Source organism: Oryzias melastigma, linkage group LG14 (genome assembly GCF_002922805.2).
Source record: "Oryzias melastigma strain HK-1 linkage group LG14, ASM292280v2, whole genome shotgun sequence".
NCBI lineage: Eukaryota > Metazoa > Chordata > Actinopteri > Beloniformes > Adrianichthyidae > Oryzias > Oryzias melastigma.
In genome coordinates, this window is record NC_050525.1 from 16,747,942 (window position 1) to 16,773,616 (window position 25,675).

General features: G+C 37.3%; 4 protein-coding genes across 5 annotated transcripts; all 4 read right to left on the reverse strand.

Annotated features, from left to right (window-relative positions):
• Nucleotides 1-3,584: 3,584 nt before the first annotated feature.
• Nucleotides 3,585-6,447, reverse strand: LOC112139455 (UDP-glucuronosyltransferase 1A5). Its single transcript, XM_024262269.2, has 4 exons — nt 6,239-6,447; nt 5,791-6,077; nt 4,997-5,707; nt 3,585-4,871 (listed from the first exon to the last, which is right to left on the reverse strand). Exons 2-4 carry the CDS (start codon nt 6,070-6,072, stop codon nt 4,287-4,289), a joined length of 1,578 nt encoding a protein of 525 aa, XP_024118037.1. The 5' UTR covers nt 6,073-6,077; nt 6,239-6,447; the 3' UTR covers nt 3,585-4,286.
• Nucleotides 6,448-8,396: 1,949 nt separating this feature from the next.
• On the reverse strand, nt 8,397-10,650 carry LOC112139429 (UDP-glucuronosyltransferase 1A5). Its single transcript, XM_024262232.2, has 4 exons — nt 10,586-10,650; nt 10,137-10,423; nt 9,318-10,028; nt 8,397-9,156 (listed from the first exon to the last, which is right to left on the reverse strand). Exons 1-4 carry the CDS (start codon nt 10,593-10,595, stop codon nt 8,572-8,574), a joined length of 1,593 nt encoding a protein of 530 aa, XP_024118000.1. The 5' UTR covers nt 10,596-10,650; the 3' UTR covers nt 8,397-8,571.
• A 4,115-nt stretch (nt 10,651-14,765) lies between these two features.
• On the reverse strand, nt 14,766-19,183 carry LOC112139439 (UDP-glucuronosyltransferase 1-2). Of its 2 annotated transcripts, XM_024262259.2 has the most exons (4): nt 19,042-19,183; nt 18,626-18,918; nt 17,813-18,526; nt 14,766-15,870 (listed from the first exon to the last, which is right to left on the reverse strand). In XM_024262259.2, exons 2-4 carry the CDS (start codon nt 18,911-18,913, stop codon nt 15,286-15,288), a joined length of 1,587 nt encoding a protein of 528 aa, XP_024118027.1. In that variant the 5' UTR covers nt 18,914-18,918; nt 19,042-19,183; the 3' UTR covers nt 14,766-15,285. The 2 variants fall into 2 exon arrangements, with proteins under 2 accessions (XP_024118027.1, XP_024118019.1); XM_024262251.2 differs by lacking the exon at nt 19,042-19,183 and having other exon boundaries at nt 18,626-18,922.
• A 1,945-nt stretch (nt 19,184-21,128) lies between these two features.
• LOC112139434 (UDP-glucuronosyltransferase 1A5) lies at nt 21,129-25,288 on the reverse strand. The gene is made up of 4 exons (XM_024262242.2): nt 25,186-25,288; nt 24,762-25,054; nt 23,958-24,671; nt 21,129-21,809 (listed from the first exon to the last, which is right to left on the reverse strand). Exons 2-4 carry the CDS (start codon nt 25,047-25,049, stop codon nt 21,225-21,227), a joined length of 1,587 nt encoding a protein of 528 aa, XP_024118010.1. The 5' UTR covers nt 25,050-25,054; nt 25,186-25,288; the 3' UTR covers nt 21,129-21,224.
• Nucleotides 25,289-25,675: the final 387 nt, after the last annotated feature.

Here is a 25,675-nt window from a genome sequence, read left to right on the forward strand (position 1 = left end):
AAGTGGTGGTGGAGAATCCAAATGCAGAAGACTAGGCTTGGTGACAAGTATCCAAAAAATAACAAAAACCCATCAAGGAAAAAAAACAGGGCAGAGCAGAACTGCACAGATGACCTGACACTGAGGAACTAAAAACCAGACACTTAAATACACTGAGGTTGATTAAATTAAGGCAGCTGGGGATGAATAAACCTGAATGTTGAGAGACTGACAGGGAAAACAGGACATGACAGTACCCCTCCCCAAAAGGGCAGATTCCAGATGCCCAAAACACCTTAGAGGAGGGGACCTGGAGGAGCAAAACAAACAAATCCAGAAAACATTTAGGGTTCCTGCAGTCAGACGGATGTAAGGGGTATCAGAACCCTTCCTCGGAAACGGGCGTGAAGAGGAGCGGCCCTGGTGACCCTACACAGGAATAGGAAGGATAGAAACCTCAGGAACAGATTTGGTGGGCATGACGTGACTTGAATATGGCTGCAGGAAATCCCATCTGATGTAAAAAAAAAAAAGAAAGACACTCTCCTACTGGGTCAAAAGTGGTCAGGTCACTCTGTCAGCAAATGGTGGTGGACCCAAACGCAGGAGTCAACACTTGGTGGCGGAAACTTAAACATTTACTAAATAACATCAAACATGACAAACCCATGGGGTACCAAACCAGATGACCTGACAATGATGACATGACAACCAGACACTTAAATACACCGAGGTTGATTAACTAAATGAAGAAAGCTGTGGATGATTAATCTGATCATATTGAGACTGGCAGGGAAAACAGAACATGACAAAAGCATTACAAAACCCAAACACAGAATCCTGACAATTCACCATTTTGTACTTTTTGCAAAAGTGTCAAAAAAAATGTTGTGGCCCTTTTTTAATGTTCACAGGCCCCTCTAACTACCCTACATGAGGAAATTCCTGTTAATTATTCATACTCCAGAGGGACAGGCATGGTTTCCTCTGACTCTAACAAGTACAATCAAATGAAGGTCCCAAATCAACTAACTTGCTAAGATCTGAAACGTCTTGTTCTCTGACCTTAAATGGAGATAAGAGCCAATATTTCTAAGTTATACTGTTAACTTTTTATTTTTCTAAAGTTACATTTAGAATAAAATAGAGCAAAATTCAACATCTCACCTCGTTCCCTGTTATGGAGAAGCTTTATGAGCCAACATTCAACTTCACATAAACTTCAAGCAATAAGAGTCGTGTTTTAAGCTCTGAAATGGCATTACATGACTTTTCCTTTATTTAAAAAAACTGGAACAGTCTTTTAAGTGCAGTGCCAGACAGCTATGCTCTTGTTGATCCAAGTCAAAATCAAACCAGTTGATTCTTGCAACAGTTCTCAAATTTATGCAGAACTTATTTTCCGTGTTTTGCCAAAAAGACTCATTTCCAAGTAGCCCCCAAAACCCAAATGCAAATAATCAGCAATTAGGTGGTCAAGCCCAGATTTCCATTTAAAAAATGTATTTTCAAGGGACACAAAGAGCAAAAGGTGATCGTGACCACCCAAAACAATAACAGAGTTTGCCATGCACAGAAGAATATCAACGTGTCTCTGGCCAGTAGTTCCTCCAAAGAAAGAAACTGATATGCTTCATTGGACTGTAGAAAGAATGATGTCATCTCTTTCAGATGTGTTCTGGGAGGACAAGTGAGCGCTTGCAGATGTGTGTGTCTGCGTCTTTATATACTTTTGAGAACCAAATTGTCAAGTTATGTGAGAACTTTGCTTTTCCTTCTCAATTCTGAGGACTAAAATAATCGCTCAAGGCTGATTGGTCAGTCAGTTATAATTGTTTATTGTTAGAATAAAGCGGTTGGGGACTTGGACATGTCACAACTGAAGCCAATTCTTGTATGTGGGGACCTGGTTTAGCTTAAAAATTGGACTAAGTTTGGATTAGAATGAGAATTGCTTATGATGCCACTGATCATTTATGTTGGATGTGTCCATAGCTAATTTAATATTATTTGTTGTTAAAAATAGCAAACAAACATTAGAAATGGAATGTCGCCTTATTTGATGTGCATCGTTGCATAATAGACCGACAGTAATATAAGTTAGTAGGTGGGGTTGTTTGGTTAAATACACATTTTGTTTTGAAATGTGACAAAGAAATGTGGCAACAGAGGTAATTTTCAGGATAAGTAACCCTTTATCACCAGGGACGATACCCAAAGAACACATTCCCTTTGACTGACTGAACTTCTTTGATCGCTTAGGCCCGAGATCTGCAACCTAAAAGAGCCATTTGGTCCACTTTCTCACAGAGCAGAACCAAGCCAGAACTGTAAAGTCTGAGTTTATAGTTTATAGAAAAAAAAACACTAAATTTGTGTTTTTGTGGCCATTCATTTATAATAACTTTTAGTTATTTATAATAATTTAATCATAACGTTTTATTTTTTTATATATAAAAAATATATTTATAATATAATTGCACAATATATGAGGTCCTTTCAAAATAAAATGCAATGTGTCAAATAAGATCTTCTTGCTGTTGCAGATTTACTAGAACTAAAAATGTAAGAAAGTTAAGTCAAATGTGGCATTTTTTATACATGCAGTAATTTTGATGTTTCTCTTTATCTGTGCAATAGAAAATAGACAATTGAAGAATGTTTTGTGTGGGCATCCTACGGGCCTTACTTACCTCCTGCACATGCAGTACATGCACCATTTGAGTGCAGTCAATAAGGGGCCAGAAAGCACACCCGAGTGCTGCACAAAAACAGCATTTGATAGCATTACCCATACATCACACAATATACTTACCACATGCGCAACAATGGTATGTTCCATTTTTTTGACATTTATTCAGTTGAGCCTCAAGGGAACTGCAAAACAACCCAACTCCCAGCAGAGATGTGACTGAGGCCTTAAGTGTTTCATAATTACGCAAATCTGCGTTTCTCTGTGACAAAATTAGCTGATTTATGTTGAGTGCATAAGCATTTCACTTCTGCAAAGTGAAATTAGCGCAAGACTGCTTTTTTTCCACCTCAGAATCCACTAGAATTATCTTAACTGCGTAAACAGTTGAAGAGTTACGGAAGTTGAAAGACTATCAACACTATAGAGCCAAAGCTCCAGTGTTAAAGCATTAAAGAAGCACAATAGCAGAGAAAACTTCTCCCACTTCAAAGAAAAAAAAATAGGAAGGAAGGAGCTGAAAAGGATTGTAGTTTACTCTAGAAAAGAATAACTGTTTTGTTTCCTTTCATAAGAAATGATGAGCTGTAGTGTTTAGTTTTATTCACCTGATCCAGACCCGCTGAATGACAATGTGTCTAAATGAAACCTGTAATAACACGCTTGTTGCAAGATGTGAAAGAGTTTATGAACCTACAATTATCAGAGCCTTGGGGTGAGAATAGTTGATTCAGTGAAGCAAACGTTTTCATTGATAGTGTAATAGGGTTCATTACTGGCAGTTAAGAGAATCCTCTTTGGCACAAAGTAGTATAAAAGAAAGTCAAATTTTCCAGATTGTGTATTGCAAAAAAGTTGGCTTTTAAAGGAAAAAATGTATCAGTTTACAGCTGTTGCATGCTTTTTGTCTTCTCAACAAACATCTGTTCTAATCATTATTCCCTACTTTTGTTTTAGAGTACATGTTTCATAGTTTTTTGGCTACCATTCTGCAACAAACATTTGGATTTTTTTTCATATATATAGTTTTCAGTTTTTTTTGTTTGTTTGTTTTGTAAAAGGTTAGATATGGGAATAAGCAGAGAGCAAAAAGCATTTGCTGAAGTTACTATTTGACAAACGTGCAAAAGTATAATTTTGAATGTATTCTCTGTAATAAAACAATGTGTTTTGTTTTGATTAAAAACAGTAAAACGAGAGTAGCTTTTTACACACAAAATAGCAAACGCTCGTAATCATTACAAGTTTTGAGTTCAATGCATTTTATTTATCTTTTTGTTAATGACAACAATTTGAAGACAAAAATAGTATGCAAAAAAGTATTACTGACAACTAGTACAAACATCTGAAGACTTTCAATTTGATGCTAGTTGTGCTTCCACATAAGTTTTTTTTTGTTTTTTTTTTTATGTTTTTGCATAAAACAAAAAACACTTCGGAAAGTTTTCAAAGTTGAAAAAGTTATACCCGGATCAAAACATATATTTTGATGCTTTTATGACAACAAAAATTAGAAAGAAACTATCACTGAAAAAGTTTCTCAAAATATTACATATATAACTGCTTTTTCTTAAATTAACTTACAAAAAATGTGTCAAAATAAAACAAAAAAACTTTAATTTTGTTTGGGTTTTGTCTTTCTTTTCCTTCTACAGCACAGAAATCTGAAAACAGCATAAATAGAGTAAAGCAGTACCATTAGTACAGCCAGCAGCAGTAAGAGAACATCTAAACTGTGATATGAATACCAAGGCATCTTGTAAGCCTCAGAGATCAGATGGCGAGCCCCTTTGTGTCGTATGACATACTCTATCCAGAAAATAGCCTGATCCATGGGTGGCATCGGTTTATCTTTGTGCAAACGAGAAAGTCTTTGAATGTTCTGCCTGTAGCTACTATTATGGAGCAGTTTCTGAAGACCTTCTCCAAAGGTGTGGCCACTGAAGTCGGAGAGTTCAATGATTTTTCCAGCTCCTCTTTCCTGCAAACGTAGCAGGTTGTCGTACTGATCAAAGAACAGTGGGATGCCCAGCACTGGGACTCCATGGTAAATGGCCTCTTGGACTCCGTTGGTTCCTCCATGAGCTACAAAGACTTTAACCTGTGGATGACCAAGGAGGTCTTTCTGTGGCATCCAGTCCACTATGAGAGTGTTATTGCCCAGTGTAGAGGGACGATCCCCTAGGTGTCTCCATATCACCTGAAATAAGCAACAAAAATGAATCACGTTTGATCATGTTCAGCACCCCCATGACCCTGAAAGGAACAAAAAGAGTTTGGAAAATGGATGGATGGATGTACCATCAAATAAGTTCAGTCTATTACCTTCTGGGGCATCTTAGAAAACACCGCGGCCATCTCATCTGTAACATCTTTGGGTAGTGCTTTAACCATCGTTCCGAGACTCATGATTATCACTCCATGTTCTCCAGAACTTTGAACAAACTTCTCCAGATCTGCCGGCAGAGGTTCAGCTGGTTTGCACTGGAATCCTCCGATGTAGACCACGTTTGGCATGGTGGGTCGAGGGAAGTCAAACACAAAATCGGATCTGAAAAGCCAAATGTCTGCTTGCTGAAGCAGAGAGAAAATGCTGCATCCACCTTCTATGTATTTACTGCAGAATTCATCATAGATGGGCAACACCATGTTCTCCTGAAACTTTAGAACGCTGTGAAAAAATATGTTTTTGAGCCTTTGAATGAAGTCCATCTTATCTGTTAACCCTGATCCTGGTACTGGGATATAAGAAAGTGGAGAAGGAGCCAAAACAAAGTGACCTTCTCCTCTGGTGACCCAGCGCACATTCAGAACCAAAGGCACATTCAGATATTTGGCTAATATAACCCCTGCACCTATTACTGGATCAGCTAGAACCAGATCATATTTGGAATCCATTAAGTGTTTGACCAGTGTCTCGTTTTCAAAAATGTCCTTTGCAATATCACACCACAATTCATGAGCCTGTGTGAGCATTGTTAGAAACTGATTGTTGAGTCTGAAGAAGGACAACAGTGAAGCACCTTCCCGTTGCACCTAAAATAGTAAAAAAAGACATTTAATGAATATTCATCTAAAAAATTGTGACAAAAATGTAAACAAAATATGTACACACATACCCTAATTTGTTCCTCAAGGTACAAATCAAAAACGTCTCTGAAGTCTTCCTTTATTTGGATTGTGATAGATGTGTAGAGAGGAGAATTCTCCTTGATGTACCAGCTATTGGACGGCCGAATCACAGTCATTTTGTGTCCCTTGGCATGAAGTTCTTCTACAAGAATCTTCATGTTGATCCAGTGGCTTCCATCAACAGGATACACTAGAATGTTTCCTCCACTACATGGTGACACCAAAAACAAAAGGCTTAAGGTGAAAAACACTCCAAAGGGATGATGCATTTCTCCTGCAGAAGGTAAAACATAAAAATGTGTTCTATCAGCTTGCGCCGTATGCGAGAAAAAAAAAAAATAAATAAATAAATAAACAGAGGCAAATACTCCTGAAGCTTTATACAATCTAAAATAATAGCTATGAAGTATTTCACCAGTAAGACAATCCACATACCTTTTTTCAGAATTCAATGGTTGTCCCTCCTTACAGACTGGCACGGCATGAACAAGGCTTTTATTGTGTTTGAGTTCAAACTTCAGGTCCACACGTGATCTGTTCTTGTGCAAGTAAATGAGTTACAGCTGCCATTTGTAGACAGCAAAAGATCAAAGGAAAAAATGTTTTGCATTGATCTAGAAAGAGTACAGTATGTGACGCAAAAGGTATTCTCTGCTCAATGCGTCTAAAAGTATTAAAATAAATCATAGAAGGTTATTGTGAATGGGCTATGTGTATTGCTGTAGTCTGAAGAAAATCTGAAACTATCCAAGACTGATGCCTTATATTATTGGATTTTGAACCAAAAAAATTGAAACATAAAGTTGTTTAGTTGTGTTACCAGCCAAACGCAGTAATTTTATAAATGGACATTCGGTGGGTCAAAGTAAATGGGGACTTTTATTGAACCCTACAGTTAAGTGGGTATGCATAATTAGGGGTGTGTTTAAAAACAAATCTAAATTATCTACAAACTTGACTGATGAGAATATTAAAAGAACTATCGCGGACGGACAATAAAGTAACAAACATCAACAAATTGCTTAAAGTCTCTATTTATTGATGTTTTTTTGCTGTTAAAGGGGCTCTATCATGATTTTTCAAGCTTTTTAGAGTGAACTACATCCCTATATATGATCATATATTACATTTGTACCACTAAAAAACAAATTATTCATGAAATATGAGTCATATTTTATGAATTTTTCCCTACCCGGAAGTAAAACGGCTCGATTCCTGAAGCTCCGCCTCCCGCTGCGTCCTGCTGCTGTCTGCGTCTTGACGTCATCCCAGACAAAATCCATGTGTCTGTATTTCTCCCACGAAAAAAACTCCAAACTTCTTCAAAGATGGATCCACATATGATATATCTGCCTTTAGTAGGTCTGGTCATCACTGAACTCCTTCACAACACAAACATACGTGGCTTCTATACGGCTGTACAGGACCGGGTGTTAAGGTAGCGTCTTAAGGTAGCGCCGCGGAAAAAGTGACAAACACCCATTTGAGCTGGAATTTATTGAAGACAGGACGCAACTTCTGCATCTAAAATGTACATTTTTTTTTTTTTTGCTGATTATCAGTGGTAACAGGATAAATTGAGTGTGTAAGCAGGGGGGCGGAGCTTGCAGCACAGACTCCTCCTGGAGGGAGCTGTTTGCATCAATCTTATGTCAGCATGTTTCACCGCTCGTTTACGTGGGTATGGGAGGGGCTGCTGCAGACTGTGCAGGTTTTTAGAGGATTACTCTTAAATGCATGAACGAATCAATAGTGAGGATGAACAGTAAAATGCATTTAAAACCTCAAACAGTAGAATTTTCATGGTAAGGCCGCTTTAAGTTGGACTTTGGTGGGAATGACTGTCAAAATGGTTTCTTCTGAAACCATTCCCCAGTGGTTACTGGAAGAACTGCAACATTTAGTCCTTGAAATGATTTAGTGGAACGTTTTGAGGGGGCTTGGCTGTGAAACCTGTGGTGAAAGAGATATCAACCTGCAAACTCTACAAGATGTGGCCTGCATCCTATTAAAATAACAATTCTAGCATCTTTTACTTTTTTCTCAGTGTGTCCATCTGTTTCAATGTTTAACACCCTATTAGATTTAAGAGAAATTGCACTTTGTGGGAAAACAATCTGTGCTCCCTCACACTTTAGTTTATTTACAGTTTCCTTTTAAACACTATTAAAACGTCAATAACATTTTATGGCATTTTTCAACTATTGTAAAATGGAATTCTACCTCACTTTATATCACAATTTCTATTACTCTCACATTTTATTACATAATGTGAGTCAGCAATAGCTATTCAGAAATTACCTACACTCTTGTAAGGACTTTTAAAGAAATTAATAAATCAGTAAATTTAGAAACAACATAAAATTTGTTAGAAAAAAAAACAGAGCTCAAGATGTGAAGCATAAAAATAGCAAAGATAGTAAACTTTTTTAAATGAAAGTTGTAGTGATAAAAATGTTTGATTCAACAAGCTAATAAAGGGACAATCTGAAGACAATTTAAATTTCTTGATATTATCTAAAAAAGACAGATTGTATATTTGACAACAAGTTCAGAAATAAACTATCACTGAAAAAGTATAAAAAAGTATTTTGCATATTTGCATTCATTTATTCAAATGTTTGGATTCAAAATTGGAACATAAAGCCATTTTTACAGCAATATTTTTTTTTTTATTTAATGTATTCAAAAGTTTTTATTTCCAAGGACAGTTACAAAGATATATATATATATATATATATATATATATTTGAACAAATCTAACAACTTCAATTTTGTTTGGGTTTTGTCTTTCTTTTCCTTCTGCAGCATAGACATCTGAAAACAGCATAAATAGAGTAAAGCAGCACCATTAGTACAGCCAGCAGCAGTAAGAGAACATCTAAACTGTGATATGAATACCAAGGCATCTTGTATGCCTCAGAAATCAGATGGCGAGCCCCTTTGTGTCGTATCACATACTCTATCCAGAAAATACAGTCTTCCATGGGTGAAATCGGCTTATCTTTGTGCAAACGAGAAAGTCTTTGAATGTTCTCTCTGTAGCTACTATCATGGAGCAGATCTTTAAGACCTTTTTCAAAACTGTGACTGTTCAAGTCTGCAAGTTGAATGATTTTTCCAGCTCCTCTTTCCTGCAAACGTAGCAGGTTGTCGTACTGATCAAAGAACAGTGGGATGCCCAGCACTGGGACTCCATGGTAAATGGCCTCTTGGACTCCGTTGGTTCCTCCGTGAGCTACAAAGACTTTAACCTGTGGATGACCAAGGAGGTCTTTCTGTGGCATCCAGTCCACTATGAGAGTGTTATTGCCCAGTGTAGAGGGACGATCCCCCGTGTGTCTCCATATCACCTGAAAACAATCAATAGAAATCCAATTTAATCAACTGAAAAAGAAAAAAAAATGGTTTCCTTGAAGAGTAAATAATACATTAAAGTTAAGTGTAGCCCCTTTATCTTAAAAGGGACACAGATCACAAAAATGAATGGATGAAATTAAGTATAGGCTATTACCTTCTGGGGCATCTTGGAAAAGACTGTGGCTATCTCATCTGTAATATCATTGGGTAGTCCATTAACCAGAGCTCCAAGACTCATAATTATCACTCCATGTTCTCCAGAACTTTGAACAAACTTCTCCAGATCTGCCGGCAGAGGTTCAGCTGGTTTGCACTGGAATCCTCCGATGTAGACCATGTTTGGCATGGTGGGTCGAGGGAAGTCAAACACAAAATCTGATCTGAAAAGCCAAATGTCTGCTTGTTGAAGCAGAGAGACGATACTACATCCACCTTCTATGTGTTTGTTGCAAAGCTCATCATAAATAAGCAAAACTTTGTCTTCCTGAAACTTAATGATGCTGTAAAAAAACATGTTTTTAATCCTTTGAATGAAGTCCATCTTATCTGTTAAGCCTGATCCTGGTACTGGGATGTAAGAAAGTGGAGAAGGGGCCATAAAAAAGTGGCCTTCTCCTCTGGTGATCCAGCGCACATTGAAGACCACAGGGAGATTAAGGTATTTGGCTAGTATAACGCCAGAACCTGTAAATGGATCAGTCAGAACCAGATCATATTTGGAATCAATCAACTGTTTAACCAGTTTCTTATCCTCGAGAACTTTTTTTGCAACATCACACCAGAATCCATGAGCTTGTGTGAACATTGTCATAAACTGATTGTTGAGTCTGAAGAAGGACAACAGTGAAGCACCTTCTCGTTGCACCTAAGATAGCAAAAAAACATGCTTAAAAATTAAAAAAAATATGGTCATACATTAAGGAAAAATGTATATAAGTCATTCAGATACTTAACTATAGTCATTCACACTTACCCTAATTTGCTCCTCTAGGTACAAATCAAAAACATTTTTGAAGTCTTCCTCTAATTTGATTGTGATAGATGTGTAGAGAGGAGAATTCTCCTTAATGTACCAGCTATTGGACGGCCGAATCACAGTCATTTTGTGTCCCTTGGCATGAAGTTCTTCTACTAGAACCTTCATGTTGATCCAGTGGCTTCCATCAACAGGATACACTAGAATGTTTCCTCCACTACATGGTGACACCAAAAACAAAAAGCTTAAGGGGAAGAACACTCCAAAGGTATGATGCATTTCTCCTAAAGAAGGACGAACAGAAAAATTTGTTTAATCAATTTGAGTTTTATGTGGAATCAAAGAAACAGAGGCAAATACTCCAAAATCTGTATGCAATTCTAGTCTTAACAACCACTGCTAAAAAGTATTTCACCAGTAAGACGATGTTCACAGGATCCACATACCTGTTATCATCAATCAGTGCCCGTCCTTCCTTACACACTGGCTGGCATTGTATGAACAAGGCTTTTACGATGTTTGAGGTCAAACTTTAGACTCACACGTGGTTTGTTCTTGTGCAAGTAAATAAGTTACAGCTGCCATTTCAGCAGAAAGAGAATTAAAGAAACACATCTTTCTTTTTTAATGTGTAAAAAGTTTAGTATTTGGGAAAAAGGTAATCCTCAATGCATCTTATGATCAGAGTATTGAGGTGGATCACGAAAGGTCATTGTGAATAGGTCTAAAGAAAGTTGAAGAAATGTCTGTCCAGCTCTGTTCATACCACCCTTGGCAGCATGTGTGTAAGTGACCTCTCCCAATTTATCAATCTATCCATCTTCTTCTTCTTATCCGGGACCGGGTAGGAGTCCAAGCAAAGATGCTCTGACTTCTCTCTCCCCATTCACTTCCTCAAGCTCCTTTGGGGGGAACCCCAGAGACATTCCCAGGCCTGCCAAGAGATGGAGCCGGAGTCTTCTGCCAGGGGTCTACCCCCTGGGAAGACCCAGGACATCCTGAACCCCTCCTAATGAGGTCTAAATAAATGCGCGTATGAAAATTGATAATGAAAGAGAAATTAATAATTGCGGTTTGTGCTCAGCCAGAATTTTAAGATTTCATTTATTTGAAAAAGGCTGTGAAAGAGAAAGTCTAGAGCAAGATTCACAAAATTTTCAGCACTTCGAAATTATACACCAAGCCTCTGTCAACTGAGGGTGGTGGACAACCACTTGTATTGGGTAACAAAAGTCCATTGTGAACACCATATGCTCAACAAGTGTCACATGGTGGTAAGAAGGTAACTTCGGGGGTTGAAAAAAAATTAAGCCTGGAGTTGATAAGACATATTGAGAGTCTGTTATGATGCTGGGCAGTGTGGGTGTTTCTCGTGCCAGCTCTTTTTCTCTTCTTCCTGCATAGGTAGGTGCATGAGCTTGAAAATTAGAAGACAACAATAAAAGGTCCATCTTAGAATGCTAAAAACATCTTCTTGAATGCGAATTTGGCACATGGTGTTCACACTGGACTATCACTAACCCATAGCAGCGCATGTCTGCCACCTACTGTAAGACGAGCATTGGTGCAAAATGTTCTAAGCGGTGCAAATCTTGTGAATCGTGCTTTTTCTTTCACACCTCCATTCCGATAAATCAAAAGCTTCTTGTCATATAATTCTGCCTGCACACAAACTGCAAATATTAATTTCTCCTTCATGACCACCTTTTAAAAAGTTGGCATTTCTCTGAATTACCAAGAGAATCACTACCAAATCCAAGTCCCTGTAGAAAATTGATTAGTTTGCCAAGGGCAGTGTGAACGTTCTTTAAAACAGTAGGTGGGTGTGCAAAGTTTGGGTTGGGTTTCATAAAAAAAAATAAAAAAAATATGTACAAACTTGACCTTTAATATTAAAACAAGAACTGTAACATGTGTCACTTGTGGGTAGGGATGCAGTACCGAACCCATTTTATTAAGCTAAGATGCTCATATTTACTCATAAAAATTTATTACAAATACTATTAGTTTTTAAATTTAAAATCAAAAGGTGTACTTCTCGTAGAGACATGAATACTATGATTCAGCATTGATTTTGAGTCAATTGATTGCAAGATATGGAAGGTATTAGGCTAAAATGCTAATATTTACACCTAAAAATTCATTTAAAAAAATCTGTAGTTTTTAAATTTAAAATCAAAAAGGTGTATTTCAGGTAGAGAGATGAATATTATGACCCAGCATCCATGTTGAGTCAATTGATTACATAACCTGGAAGCTATTGATTTAAAATGCTAATATTTGCTCAGAAACATTCATTAAATAAACTAAGAGTTTTTACATTTAAAATCAAGAGGTATATCTCATGTAGGTAAATGAATACGTTGGTCAGCATTGAATTTTGAGTAAATTGGTGGCGTTAAATGGAAACTATTGAGCTAATATTTACTAGTAAAAATTCATTAAAAATGTGATTAGTTTCTGAATCTAAAATCACTAAAATGCACTCTACTGGAGAGTGAGTCCAGAGTAATAAAACAGGAAAAGACTCTGAAAGAGATTATTAAGCATTTTAGCTCAATAGCTTCCATATTATTTGATCATTTGACAAAAAATCAGTATCGAATCAGATTTACTCTGGCTACAGGAGACACACCTTTTCATTATAAATTTTAAAACTATTAATATTTTTTATTAATTTTTATGAATACATATTAGAATTTAGTAACAATAAAGCAAATCTATAAATTGTTTTGTCTATATTTATGAATGTATTTGTGCTGTTAAGTTGGACTTTTTTAGAAATGACTGACAAAATAGTTTCTTCTGAAACCAGTCCCCAGTGGTCACTTGAAGAACTGCAATGTTTGGTACTTGAGGGTTTTGTAGAATGTGATGTTGAGAATTGGATGTAAAACTCATGGTGACAGAGATATCGACCTGCAAACTCAACTTACAACATTTTACCTGCATCCTATTAAAATAAAAATTATTAGTTTGTCCATCTGTTTGACGGTTTAACACACTATTAGATTTAAGAGAAATTATACTTTGTGGGAAACAATCTGTGCTCCCTCACACTTTAGTTTATTTACAGTTTCTTTTTAAACACTATTAAAACATCAATAACATTTTATGGCATTTTTCAACTATTGTAAAATGGAATTCTACCTCACTTTATATCACACTTTCTATTACTCTCACGTTTTATTTCATACTGCAGGTCGCCAATGAAAGGTCCTACACTCTTGTAAAAACTTATGAAGAAAATACTCTAGTAAAATCAGTGAGTTTAAAAACAACATAACATTTGGTAGAAAAGGAATCACAGTCGTATTATGGTGTACCGCGAAAGGTCATTGTGAATATGTTTAAAGGGCCCTACCATGAAAATTCAACTTTTTGAGGTTTTAAATGCATTTTACTGTTCATTCCTCACTATAAAGAACCCCAAAGCAGTTATTTTGATCTGTTGATGCATTTAAGAATAATCCTCTAAAAACCTGCACTGTCTGCAGCAGCCCCTCCCATACCCATGAGCCATAGAAACTGATTCTAAAGACAATCTACATGTCAACAAGTCTACTTTTTGTAACTGTCATGCAGGATTCTTCCACGGTATCAAAGCAGCACTAAAAAGTGTTGAACCTGGCCTTCTTACAGACGCTCAAAATCCATCAGAAAAAGAAAAAGTTTAAATAAGTGAAAAATCCTGTCAAGCATTTACAAACCGCAGCGCATCCATCTTTCTCTTCTGCTTTGACCCGCCCCCTAAAGCTGCTGGCCAATGACTGAAGAGATCTTTAGCCACGTGGTTTTGTTTACAAAGTTTGATTACGCTGAGGAGGCTCGGGGAGGCTCATTGGTCAATGTACAGGCTCAAGGATGACGTCATGACTTGGACGGGAGCAAAAAGAAGTGGCTCAGCGATCGAGTCATTTTGCTTCCCGGTATTAAAGCGGTCCACAAAGATTACAAATATTTAATAAATAATTTGTTTTTTAGTGTTCCGAAGGTAATATATGATCATATATATGGATATAGTTTACTCTGAAATGCTGAAGAAAATCATGGTATGGCCCCTTTAAAGAAAGTTGAAGAAATGTCTGTCCAGCTCTGTTCACACCACCTTTGGCAGCATGCGTTTAAGTGACCACTCCCAATTTATCAATCCATACACCTTCTTCCGCTTATCCAGGACCGAGTCCAAGCAAAGATGCTCTGACTTCTCTCTCCCCGGTCACTTCTTCCAGCTCCTCTGGGGGAACCCACGAGACGTTACCAGGCCCCCCAAGAGATGGAGCCGGAGTCTTCTGCCCAGGGTCTATCCCTGGGGAAGACCCAGGAAACCCTGGGCCCTTCCTAATAAAACCGTCAAAGATGTGCCTGTGAAACTTTTCGTGAAAGAGGTAAACATACAATTTAACAACACAATCTGCATCTTACAAATAAATTACAGCGTATTTACTTTTTTCTCAGCTTGTTCTAACATTTGTTAGAAGCTTTAAATTTGATCATCGTGTATTAGATGTAGGAGAAAGAGTACTGTGTTGTATAGCAAAACACACTCTCTCACATGTTGTCTAGTTTCACTTCTGTGTTTTTTTTTTTTTTTAACGTGTATAAAAATGTCAATAAAAAATTCCCACTATTGTCTTACTTTATTCGGTAACACTACCATTTTTTTTCACAAGTTTTATTGCATACTAAAGCTCAGACAGGACTTTTCAGAAATGTTGTATACACATTTGTGGAGATTTAAAAAAGTTTTTAATGGTAAAAATGATCATTGCTGAATTTAAAACAGAATAAAATTTGCAAAGAAAAATGTTGAGAAAGCAAACATTTTCAAAAGCTAGTCAAATTTAAATGGTAATTGTAATAAAAATGTGTGACATTCAACAAGTTTAACAGTGAAATTGTGATAGGAAAATGTTTAAAAAATGACTTGTACATACATGACAATGAAAGAAAAAGTAAAAAACGAAAAATCATAGAGAATCTGTGACTTGATTAGTGTAATACGCTAACCTTTAAATAATAAGTCAATTATCCAAATCCCTTGTTTCAAAATTTCAACATTCTTTTATATGAAATTACAATGTTTTATTAAATATATGCATACAATTTAAATGTCAAACACATTTTTTCAAACAATCTAACAACTTTAATTTTGTTTGGTTTTTGTCTTTCTTTTCCTTCTGCAGCATAGACATCTGAAAACAGCATAAATGAAGTAAAGCAGCACCATTAGTACAGCCAGCAGCAGTAGGAGAACATCTAAACTGTGATATGAATACCAAGGCATCGTGTAAGCCTCAGAAATCAGATGGCGAGCCCCTTTGTGTTGTATCACATACTCTATCCAGAAAATAGCCTGATCCATGGGTGAAATCGGTTGATCTTTGTGCAAACGAGAAAGTCTTTGAATGTTCTGCCTGTAGCTACTATCATGGAGCAGATCTTTAAGACCTTCTTCAAAAGTGTGACTGTTCAAGTCTGCAAGTTGAATGATTTTTCCAGCTCCTCTTTCCTGCAAACGTAGCAGGTTGTCGTACTGATCAAAGAACAGTGGGATGCCCAGCACTGGGACTCCATGGTAAATGGCCTCTTGGACTCCGTTGGTTCCTCCATGAGCTACAAAGACTTTAACCTGTGGATGACCAAGGAGGTCTTTCTGTGGCATCCAGTCCACTATGAGAGTGTTATTGCCCAGTGTAGAGGGACGGTCCCCTTTGTGTCTCCATATCACCTGAAAGCATAGCAACAATCAAACAACTATTTAATGCATCTTTTTTTTGTTGTTGTTTTTGAATGAATCCTGAAATTCCAATATGTATCCACTAATTAGTTTTTTTATTTGTACAATTTACCCATGAATTAGCCCTTGGTCACACAATTTTGGTATTTCATTGCTACAATTTATTTATTTATCGTACAACGTCACCCTACAGGCCAATTCATAAGGTTTTTATTTGCACAGCAACTCTAAAAATCACCAGATTTTTCTCAGTCTTTGTTTTCATCCGAAATTTCAGTAAATTTTAGACTGTGATAAGGTAAACATAATAAACCAGGGTAGTACCACAGCACAATGTGGTGTTTGCTTTTTTGGAATTTTCCCAGTCAGTTATTTTTGATTTATTAGGTGTGAGTTCTGCTTTATTTCTGATTGCTTGCCGCCGCCTGCCCTGACCCTTGCCTGGACCCTGGCAACTCTAGTCTCTAGTTTTAAGCTCCGATGCTCGTGATTGACCTCTTCCTGTCTGATTCTGATTTAGCTCTGTGGACTTTTAGCTGTGCTTGGCTCCTGTCTTCTTGCAAAGTAATGTATTATAAAAATAGCGTATCGCAGCGAGACAACACTTTTTGCTGTAATTAAGTGATGTAAGACCTAAATGAGGAGTTGTAATATAGTTTTGCTCATTACATCTTCAGTAACTTGTGTATTACAAAAGACTAACAAAAATATAATTGTTCAAAGCAGCAAGACTAAGAGGCATAAACAGATGAAAAATGTTGGAAACATTGTAAATTTAACTCTTATTACTGACCAAAACAAACTTTAGAGTTTTGTAGACCCAAACACATTTTTTTCCCTTGTTCCTAAAATGTGGATCTAATCCTGTTTTTTTTTTTTTTTCTCTTTTCCATACCCAGTATCTGTCTGGTTTGTTATTTTAGGCTAAGTCAAGTCATTTTAACCTGCTTTACTCAGGTAACATTTGTTTCATTCTTTCTGAGACACAGTGACTCCGGATTCTCTATTTAGTCTCGTTCTTTTCAAAGTAAAAAGCAGTATTTTCATTTCATGAAATTAACTGCTTAAATCAATGTTATATTATACTATTCCTTATTTAAATGGCAAAACTCTGTAATACATTTGTTGTTAGTGTTCAACCATACATCTCTACCTCCAACCAACAGAGGGAGCTCTCGCCAGATCACAGACTACTCCCTTCCTCTACTACATCTCCCATGATCCATCACTCTCTGGTGAAAACCTTCCTCAGGTGTCTCTCATCATCTCATCAACCACTCTGTATGTATTTCAATCACCAACCTCTGGTCAGTGCGAAGTCTAGTTTAGTTTGCTAACAGTCTGAGCGTACCTTCTTTGTCTGATTCTCCATGTTTTGACTCCTGTCTCGCTCTTTATGTTTAACCCTTGCTACGACTCATGTCTTGCCATTGCTCATTAAACAGTTTGCACATGTATCCAAACGTCTCAGCCTCTTCGCCACAATTTGTCACTTTGAAGTCCATTTGCAACAAATACAAATAAGGGTCATGTGGTTTCTTGCATTCCTGAGGCGGTTATCAGGGATTAGTTTTAGATTACAAGCAATCTGTAATGTATGATTAGTGTTAGGTATGACAATATAGTATATTACATTTTATTTACAGGGTTGCACTAAGTAATTGGAAACCAACCTATTAAAATCTACAGAACAAATTTAAAGATATCCTTCGACTTGATATAAATTGCTGGGTTTGTTTTTCATAGCAACTCTTGAATATAATCATTTCTTAATAATATGCATACTATAGGTCGACATTAGTTAATTGTGGTATTTTTGTGCTAAAAACATCAGAAAGCATATTGTAGTGTCAATATCAATCAAAGTTGTGAAAAAAGCAGATTGAAATGTCTGTAAAGTTTGACATTAAGCTAAAAAAAAACTAAATGTTACCTTCTGGGGCATCTTGGAAAAGACGGTGGCAATTTCATCTGCAACATCTTTTGGCAGAGCATTAACCAGTGTCCCCAAGGTCATAATTATCACTCCATGTTCTCCAGAACTTTGAACAAACTTCTCCAGATCTGCCGGCAGAGGTTCAGCTGGTTTGCACTGGAATCCTCCGATGTAGACCACGTTTGGCATGGTGGGTCGAGGGAAGTCAAACACAAAATCGGATCTGAAAAGCCAAATGTCTGCTTGCTGAAGTAGAGAGGCGATACTACATCCACCTTCTATGTACTTACTGCAGATGTCATCATAGATAGGCCCCACCAGGACAATTTCCTGAAACTTTAAGATGCCGTAAAAAAACATGTTTTTAATCCTTTGAAAGAAGTCCATCTTATCTGTTAAGCCTGACCCTGGTACTGGGATGTAAGAAAGTGGAGAAGGGGCCAGAACAAGGTGGCCTTCTCCAAGTGGGCTCCAACGTATATTGAGTACCACAGGTAAATTAAAATATTTGGCTAGGACAAGACCTCCACCTATTGCTGGATCAGTCAGAACCAAATCATACTTTGAATCAGTTATTTGTTTTGCCAGAGTCTTATTTTCAAATACATCTTTCGTAACATCACACCACAATACATGAGCCTGAGTGAGCATAGAGAGAAAATCTCTGTTGAGTTTGAGGAAAGTCATCAATGAAGCACCTTCTCGCTGCACCTAAGATAATAAAGAAGATAAAAAGTCCACATGAGAAGGAAGAACAAATGAACGTTTGTACTGTGTGTATTTATTACTTTAAAACAAATAATCACATACCTTAATTTGCTCAGCTATGAAAATATCAAAGAAATCTTCAAAGGCTTCTTCCATTTCAAGATTGATAGATGAGTAGAGAGAAGACTTTTCTTTAATGTACCAGCTGTTGGAAGCCCTGATCACAGTGATGTTGTGGCCCCTGGCATGAAGTTCTTCTAGAATAATCTTCATGTTTATCCAGTGGCTGCCATCAACCGGATACACCAGAATGTTTCCTCCACTGCATGATGGTGCCAAGAAAAGGAGGCATAGACTAAAGAATACAAATCCTCCATATAATCGATGCATTTCTCCTAGAAACAGAGAAAATACATGTTGAAAAGGTTGATAACAAGTTGTATCATTTAAATTGGAAAATTTACATTTCTAAATTTGGTTTTAACTTAAAGATTATAAGGTTTATAAATTCCACTCACTTGTTTTCAGCTATCAATAGTTGTTCTTTCTCACAGACTATGTCCATGGACAGTACATCCAAAAGGGAATTACGAGACTTGGGTTCAAACTCCACTCTCTGATATCACTTGCCCTTTGAAAGTAAATGAATTGCCTCATTGGTTGTATACTGCAGACAAAAAAAGTGGCAATTGTCTTTTTTTCATAAATTTACAATTTGATGGTTAAAAATCTTCTAAAACCCTGAAAGAGTAAAATATACAAAGTTGTAATGCGAATGTATTCCAATGCTTACATAGGAAACAACCTATGACCTGTCATTTGTTAATAAAGATTGTATAACCTGTAAAAGATTGTCAAAAATTAAATCATGTATAAATGTAAGAAGTCAATAAACGTTTTAGTATTATAGATGAATGATGACTTGTAACCAAAAGGTTTATTAATGTTCACTTAATTTTCCATCTTATGTAACATTTTGTTTTATAATGATTCTTGAAAAATGCGTAATTACAGAATTAAAAGCTAAATTTGGTTTAAAAACTAAAAAGTAGGTCAAATTTTTTTGAACCGTATTATCATGTATTATGTATAATATGCCATATTGAGTATGTTCTGTATTTGTTTTATCTTAAGCAAATAAAGGCAGCATAAATATGAAATAACAAATGTTGAAAGTGGCAAAAAGGCTGACAAGGCAATGCAGAAGACCAGTAATAAAGAGCAAGAAGAACTGTTCAGTTTTTAAAATAAATGTATTTATTACTGAAACACCTACAGGGTCCCTGTACTAATTGGTGTCTCAAGCTTCCCTTCAAAAAATGTTGGAGAAGCATAAACTATCATTTTTTATCATTTACAATATTTCAACAAGAAATAATAAAGAAAAAAATACTTTCTTGGTTAAATCAAGTCTAAGAAATAAAAGATTGCAAGAAATTAATAGAAAAAATGTCCCCATTTTGTCTGTCTTGTTTATAACAACAGTGACAAAACTCCTGTCATGCACTTCTTAGTACTGTTGGGCCCAAAACGAATTCTTCCCTTCTCCCTTCCCCACCATTTGAAGGGGCTTGTGAAATGCAAGTGGTGACCGAAATACATTTTTTAATATCCCCCCCTTCAAGCAGAGAGACCCCTCCCTCACGGGGGGGTTTCGCGTTGCACTATTACGTGGAGAAGCGCTTTTCTTCACATGGATGCTCTGAAACACAGAGGTTTACATTTAAATGTAAGTAATGACTTTTTGTTGTAGCCTGACCTTTTTAAAGCAATACAACCACTGTTGTTGTGTATATTTGAGTGCTGGAAGCTCGATTCTAATGCTAGCTAACCGGCAACTGTAGATGACGTCATTGAGCGAAACTGACGCCCAAAATCTGAGACACTATTTTTTAATAACTCTGTGTTTGGAGGACTAAATGTAGAGAAAGGGAGAAGGGAAGAAGTTGGATTGGGCCTTGGTCATTGGAAGATCATAAAAAAATATTACTGCCGTGCTAATTAATTTTTGCATGTTGCTGCAATTCAAAGAAACATGTTTTTTTTTTTGGTTTCAGGCAATTAAAATATAGTATTCTGCTTTTTTTTTAGATGTATAAATGTTATACGATCTTCATTTATAACAAAGAAAAAAAAACATCAAGCCTCCATTTTAAGCAAAGACTGATGTAACACAGAATGGAAAAATTCTTGATTTTGGCAAAATTTAGTTTTTAAACCCAAATTAAAAAAATATATATACACATATATATATATATATATATATATATATATATATATATATATATATATATATATATATATTCATTTTCTTGTTTCTGTTGTAAAAACTTAACACATATGTTTTTCTTTAACCTTTATTTAACCAGGTGAGCTAATAAGAACATGTTCTTATTTACAATAACCACCTGGATTGTGGAGAAATTGTTTCTACAGCCATTACCATGGACCCTACTCCAACAGAACATCAGAATATATTTTAAAAATACAGAAAACTTGGTATAGTTAATGTGTTATATATTTATATACAAATATTTTTATCTCTGTCACCTGTTTTCAGCCAAATATTAGATTAAAATCACCAGTTTCATTGATAGACCGTTCCATACATCAATCCATAACAAGTGTTTACCCAACTGGTTAATTGGCATCAAACTTTTAAAAAGAACAAGGGAAAAATGTATTAACAAATCTCACAATTTTAATTTTGTTTAGTTTTTGTCTTTCTTTTCCTTCTGCAGCACAGAAATCTGAAAACAGCATAAATAGAGTAAAGCAGTACCATTAGTACAGCCAGAAGCAGTAAGAGAACATCTAAACTGTGATATGAATACCAAGGCATTTTGTAAGCCTCAGAAATCAGATGGCGAGCCCCCTTGTGTCGTATCACATACTCTATCCAGAAAATAGCCTGATCCATGGGTGACATCGGCTTATCTTTGTGCAAACGAGAAAGTCTTTGAATGTTCTGCCTGTAGCTACTATCATGGAGCAGATCTTTAAGACCTTCTTCAAAGGTGTGGCCACTGAAGTCAGAAAGTTGAATGATTTTTCCAGCTCCTCTTTCCTGCAAACGTAGCAGGTTGTCGTACTGATCAAAGAACAGTGGGATGCCCAGCACTGGGACTCCATGGTAAATGGCCTCTTGGACTCCGTTGGTTCCTCCATGAGCTACAAAGACTTTAACCTGTGGATGACCAAGGAGGTCTTTCTGTGGCATCCAGTCCACTATGAGAGTGTTATTGCCCAGTGTAGACGGATGGTCCCCTTTGTGTCTCCATATCACCTGAAAACAATCAACAGAAATATAATTATGCAGTTTTATATCAACCGTTTTTCTTTCAATTAACTTATTGACAAAATCTGAGTGAATTCACTATTTAAAAGATTAGGTTTAGTCTAATATGAATTTGCTTCTGTCATACAGCTTATTACTTTAAAAAATAAAAATGTTCTTTGTGTTACTATCCATCTATGCTTTTCTTCTTCTTATCTTGGTCACAAGGGAAGCATGATGCCCAGACATTATTTCCTGTTGTTATTTTCTTCAGCTCTTTAAAGGAAATTCCAAAGTCTTTCAAGGTCAGCTGAGAGATGTGGTCACCCAAGTGTTCCTGGGTCTTCCCTGGGGTCTTTGCCCAGTGGGACATGCCCAGAAGATCAAGTTTTCAGGAAGGCTCAGGAAGCATCCAAACTAGATGCCTGAGTCATCTCAGTTGGCTTCCCTCAATGTGGAGAATCTCTACTCAGGGATCTATATGAGTGATCAAGCTTCTTACCCTTTCTCTGAATTCTCTATATCCAAGACCTTGTTTTTTTGGTCATGACCTAGAATTCATGACCATAAGTGGGAATTGGAACAAAGATCAACTGCTTTGAGAGCTTTCCCTTTTCTCTTCACCATGATTGGCTGGCATAATGGCAACATAGCAACAGACAGTGCACAAAGCTCACACTTAAAGTTTACCTCACTTGTGAACAAGCACCTAAGATACCTAAAATCCACCTGGGACAGGAGCTTTCCAGCCCAGAGGGCAAACTACCGTTCTGCAGTTGAGAACTATGGCCTCAGACTAGGTGGTGCTGACCCCCATACCAGCTGCTATACACGCAGACCCTTGTTCCTGACTTAATGAAGTCAACAGGACAGCATCATCTGCAAAAAGCAAAGATGAAATCTTTTGGTCTCCAAACCCGACCCTCTTCAGCCCCTGGATGTGCCTAGAAATCCCGTCAGGGGCTGCCACAGTGAACCATCTTTCACTGAAGCCTACAGGTGGTTTGGCAGAGATTTTTATGCTGGATACCCTTTCTGACACAGTCCTGTATTTTCAAATGGTAAATGGTAAATGGCGTATACTTGTACAGCGCTTTCTACCCTCCTTCGAGGGCCCAAAGCGCTTCACAGTCACAGACCCATTCACCCATTCACACACACATTCACACACTGGTGGAAGGAACAGGGAGACCCAGAAAGCTAGCAGTGCAGGGTCTTGACTAAGGACCCAGACTGACTTAAGTCCATTGGATGCACTAGGAAGCAAACCCTGGTAGCCTGTGCCCCAGTCCTACACCTAGCCAACTGAGCCATCCAGCCGCGACTACACTGAAAACAGTAATGGCAGAAAATTGTTTCCTCCTCCTGAGGCAACTGGACTGTATGCCTGAATCTCAACAAGTTTTTACTCGCTTAGACAGTCGATACATGTCAGCACATTCCTCAGATTGACAGAACACCTCTCTTCCGGTGTCCACTTTTGGGTTTGGGAATTACCATAGCAACAGTCAACAGGGACCTTACAGCCACGGCTCAGGAGTAAGTCCATGAGGAAGTCCAGAATGGTTCAACTCTCTCGAGGGATTGGGTTCCAGAGCCTGCGCAATGCATTAAGATGAGCCCTACTATATCTGCCCGGTATCCTTCAGCCTCACGCTTAAGCATAGGCTCCTTCCATCCCAGAAATTTGACTTCCCAAGTCCCAAAAGTCAGACTGCCGAGGCACTTGCCTTTGGCCACCACCCATACCACATTGCAACAACCCCTGTTGAGCTCCCCTGCAGGAGGTGGGCCTACAGAGAAAGTTTGCTACCAGTTCTTCTTCACCTTTCAGCTTATCCCATTTTGGGGTCGCCACAGCGAAACACCACCACTGTTCCGCATCAGTGATTTGGCAGAGTTTTTACACCGGATGCCCTTCCTGACACAACCCTGTACTTGAAGGGCACAGGGACCCAGTTAGACAGCATCGTCAAGGGTCTTGCTGCTCAGAAAGTTTGCTACCAGTTAAAAGCACATAATATGTTGTAAAAAAAAATTTCAAAATAGAATTGTCCTAAACAAAGTTAAGATTTGTCTTAAACAAAGACAGATTATATTTATCCAAGAGATTTGAGATTAAATTAAAAAAAAAAATGATAAAATGTAGTCTGTTACCTTCTGGGGCATCTTGGAAAAGACTGTGGCTATCTCATCTGCAACATCTTTCGGGAGAGCATTAACCAATGTTCCCAAAGTCATGATTATCACTCCATGTTTTCCAGAACTTTGAACAAACTTCTCCAGATCTGCCGGCAGAGGTTCAGCTGGTTTGCACTGGAATCCTCCGATGTAGACCATGTTTGGCATGGTGGGTCGAGGGAAGTCAAACACAAAATCAGATCTGAAAAGCCAAATGTCTGCTTGCTGAAGCAGAGAGACAATATCACATCCACCCTTTATGTACTTACTGCAGAACTCATCATAGATGGGTCCCACCATAACCCATTGTTGAAACTTTATGATGCCAAGAAAAAATATGTTTTTGAGCCTTTGAATAAAGTTCATCCTATCTGTTAAGCCTGACCCTGGTACTGGGATATAAGAAAGTGGAGAAGGAGCCAGAACAAAGTGACCTTCTCCACTGGTGATCCAGCGCACATTGAGTACCACAGGTAGATTAAAATATTTTGCGAGTACAAGCCCAGCACTCATTGCTGGATCAGTCAGAATCAGATCATACTTTGAATCAAATATTTGCTTTACCAAGCTCTCATTCTCAAAAACATCTTTTGTAGCATTACACCACAATACATGAGCGTGAGTGATCATTGAAAGAAAGTCTTTGTTGAGCCTGAAGAAAGATGACAATGATGCGCCTTCTCGCTGCACCTAAGAAAATAAAGAAAACTAGGCATTAAAACCTAGTTATATCAACAACAAAGAATAAGAATATTATCAAACCATGAATCAGTTCAATACCTTAATTTGCTCCTTTATGAACGCATCGAAAAAATCTTCAATGGCCTCTTCTTTTTCAAGGGTGATGGATGAGTAGAGAGGAGACTTCTCTTTAATGTACCAGCTGCTGGAAGCCCTGATCACAGTTATGTTGTGTCCCCTGGCATGAAGTTCTTCTAGAATAATCCTCATATTGATCCAGTGGCTTCCATCAACAGGAAATACTAGTATGTTACCTCCACTGCATGGTGGAGCCAAGAAAAGGAGACATAGACTAAAGAGTGCAAATATTCCACACACCCGAAGCATTTTTCCTATAGAATGAGAAACATTGAAACTTGCTTTAATACTTTAAATCAGTCTAATTAGGGTTAAGATTAATTAGCATTAAAAACACACTGTTAAATGTATGATTGGCCATAAAAGATTAAGTTAGAATCCCTACCTCTTTTCAGCTGTCAATCGTGACCCATTCCCACATACTGATAATGCATCAACCGGGCATGTAATATATTTGTGTTCAAACTCCAGTGTCAGAGATGATGTGTCCTTTCACAAGTAAATAAGTTTCCTCTGGCACATGTTGAATTATGTCACCAAAAGAGAGAAAAAAAAGAAGAATTTTCACTTTCTCAAATTCCCACAGATTAAAACGTTCACTTAGTAAAGTACTAGAAAACCTGATAGGAACAATTATTTGTGAACTGTGAATTGTACTTTTGCAATTGTGGTCCGGTTTGAACAAAAAGCAATTTTAGCTTATGGTTTACATTAAAACTTAGACAAGTTTTACAAGCTAATGTCCAATTTTAGTGTTATAAATTGTAGAATGATTTAGTATTTCTTTATCCAAATCGTAATGAATCAAGAGCAGACGAAAAATACAGTTGAAAAGCGTATCTTATACCCTTAAAATACACTTGGTGGGCCACAAG

Excerpts from the sequence above, each read along its gene's own strand:
- LOC112139455 (XM_024262269.2), bottom strand. The coding sequence starts at position 6,072 with ATGCATCATCCCTTTGGAGTGTTTTTCACCTTAAGCCTTTTGTTTTTG. Across the intron at positions 5,708-5,790 it reads ACCTTGAGGAACAAATTAGG|GTGCAACGGGAAGGTGCTTC; the intron begins GTATGTGTGTAC and ends TTACTATTTTAG. Across the intron at positions 4,872-4,996 it reads TTTCTAAGATGCCCCAGAAG|GTGATATGGAGACACCTAGG; the intron begins GTAATAGACTGA and ends TGCTTATTTCAG.
- LOC112139429 (XM_024262232.2), bottom strand. Across the intron at positions 10,029-10,136 it reads ACCTAGAGGAGCAAATTAGG|GTGCAACGAGAAGGTGCTTC; the intron begins GTAAGTGTGAAT and ends TTGCTATCTTAG. Across the intron at positions 9,157-9,317 it reads TTTCCAAGATGCCCCAGAAG|GTGATATGGAGACACACGGG; the intron begins GTAATAGCCTAT and ends GATTGTTTTCAG.
- LOC112139439 (XM_024262259.2), bottom strand. The coding sequence starts at position 18,913 with ATGCATCGATTATATGGAGGATTTGTATTCTTTAGTCTATGCCTCCTT. Across the intron at positions 18,527-18,625 it reads TCATAGCTGAGCAAATTAAG|GTGCAGCGAGAAGGTGCTTC; the intron begins GTATGTGATTAT and ends TTATTATCTTAG. Across the intron at positions 15,871-17,812 it reads TTTCCAAGATGCCCCAGAAG|GTGATATGGAGACACAAAGG; the intron begins GTAACATTTAGT and ends CTATGCTTTCAG.
- LOC112139434 (XM_024262242.2), bottom strand. The coding sequence starts at position 25,049 with ATGCTTCGGGTGTGTGGAATATTTGCACTCTTTAGTCTATGTCTCCTT. Across the intron at positions 24,672-24,761 it reads TCATAAAGGAGCAAATTAAG|GTGCAGCGAGAAGGCGCATC; the intron begins GTATTGAACTGA and ends TTATTTTCTTAG. Across the intron at positions 21,810-23,957 it reads TTTCCAAGATGCCCCAGAAG|GTGATATGGAGACACAAAGG; the intron begins GTAACAGACTAC and ends GATTGTTTTCAG.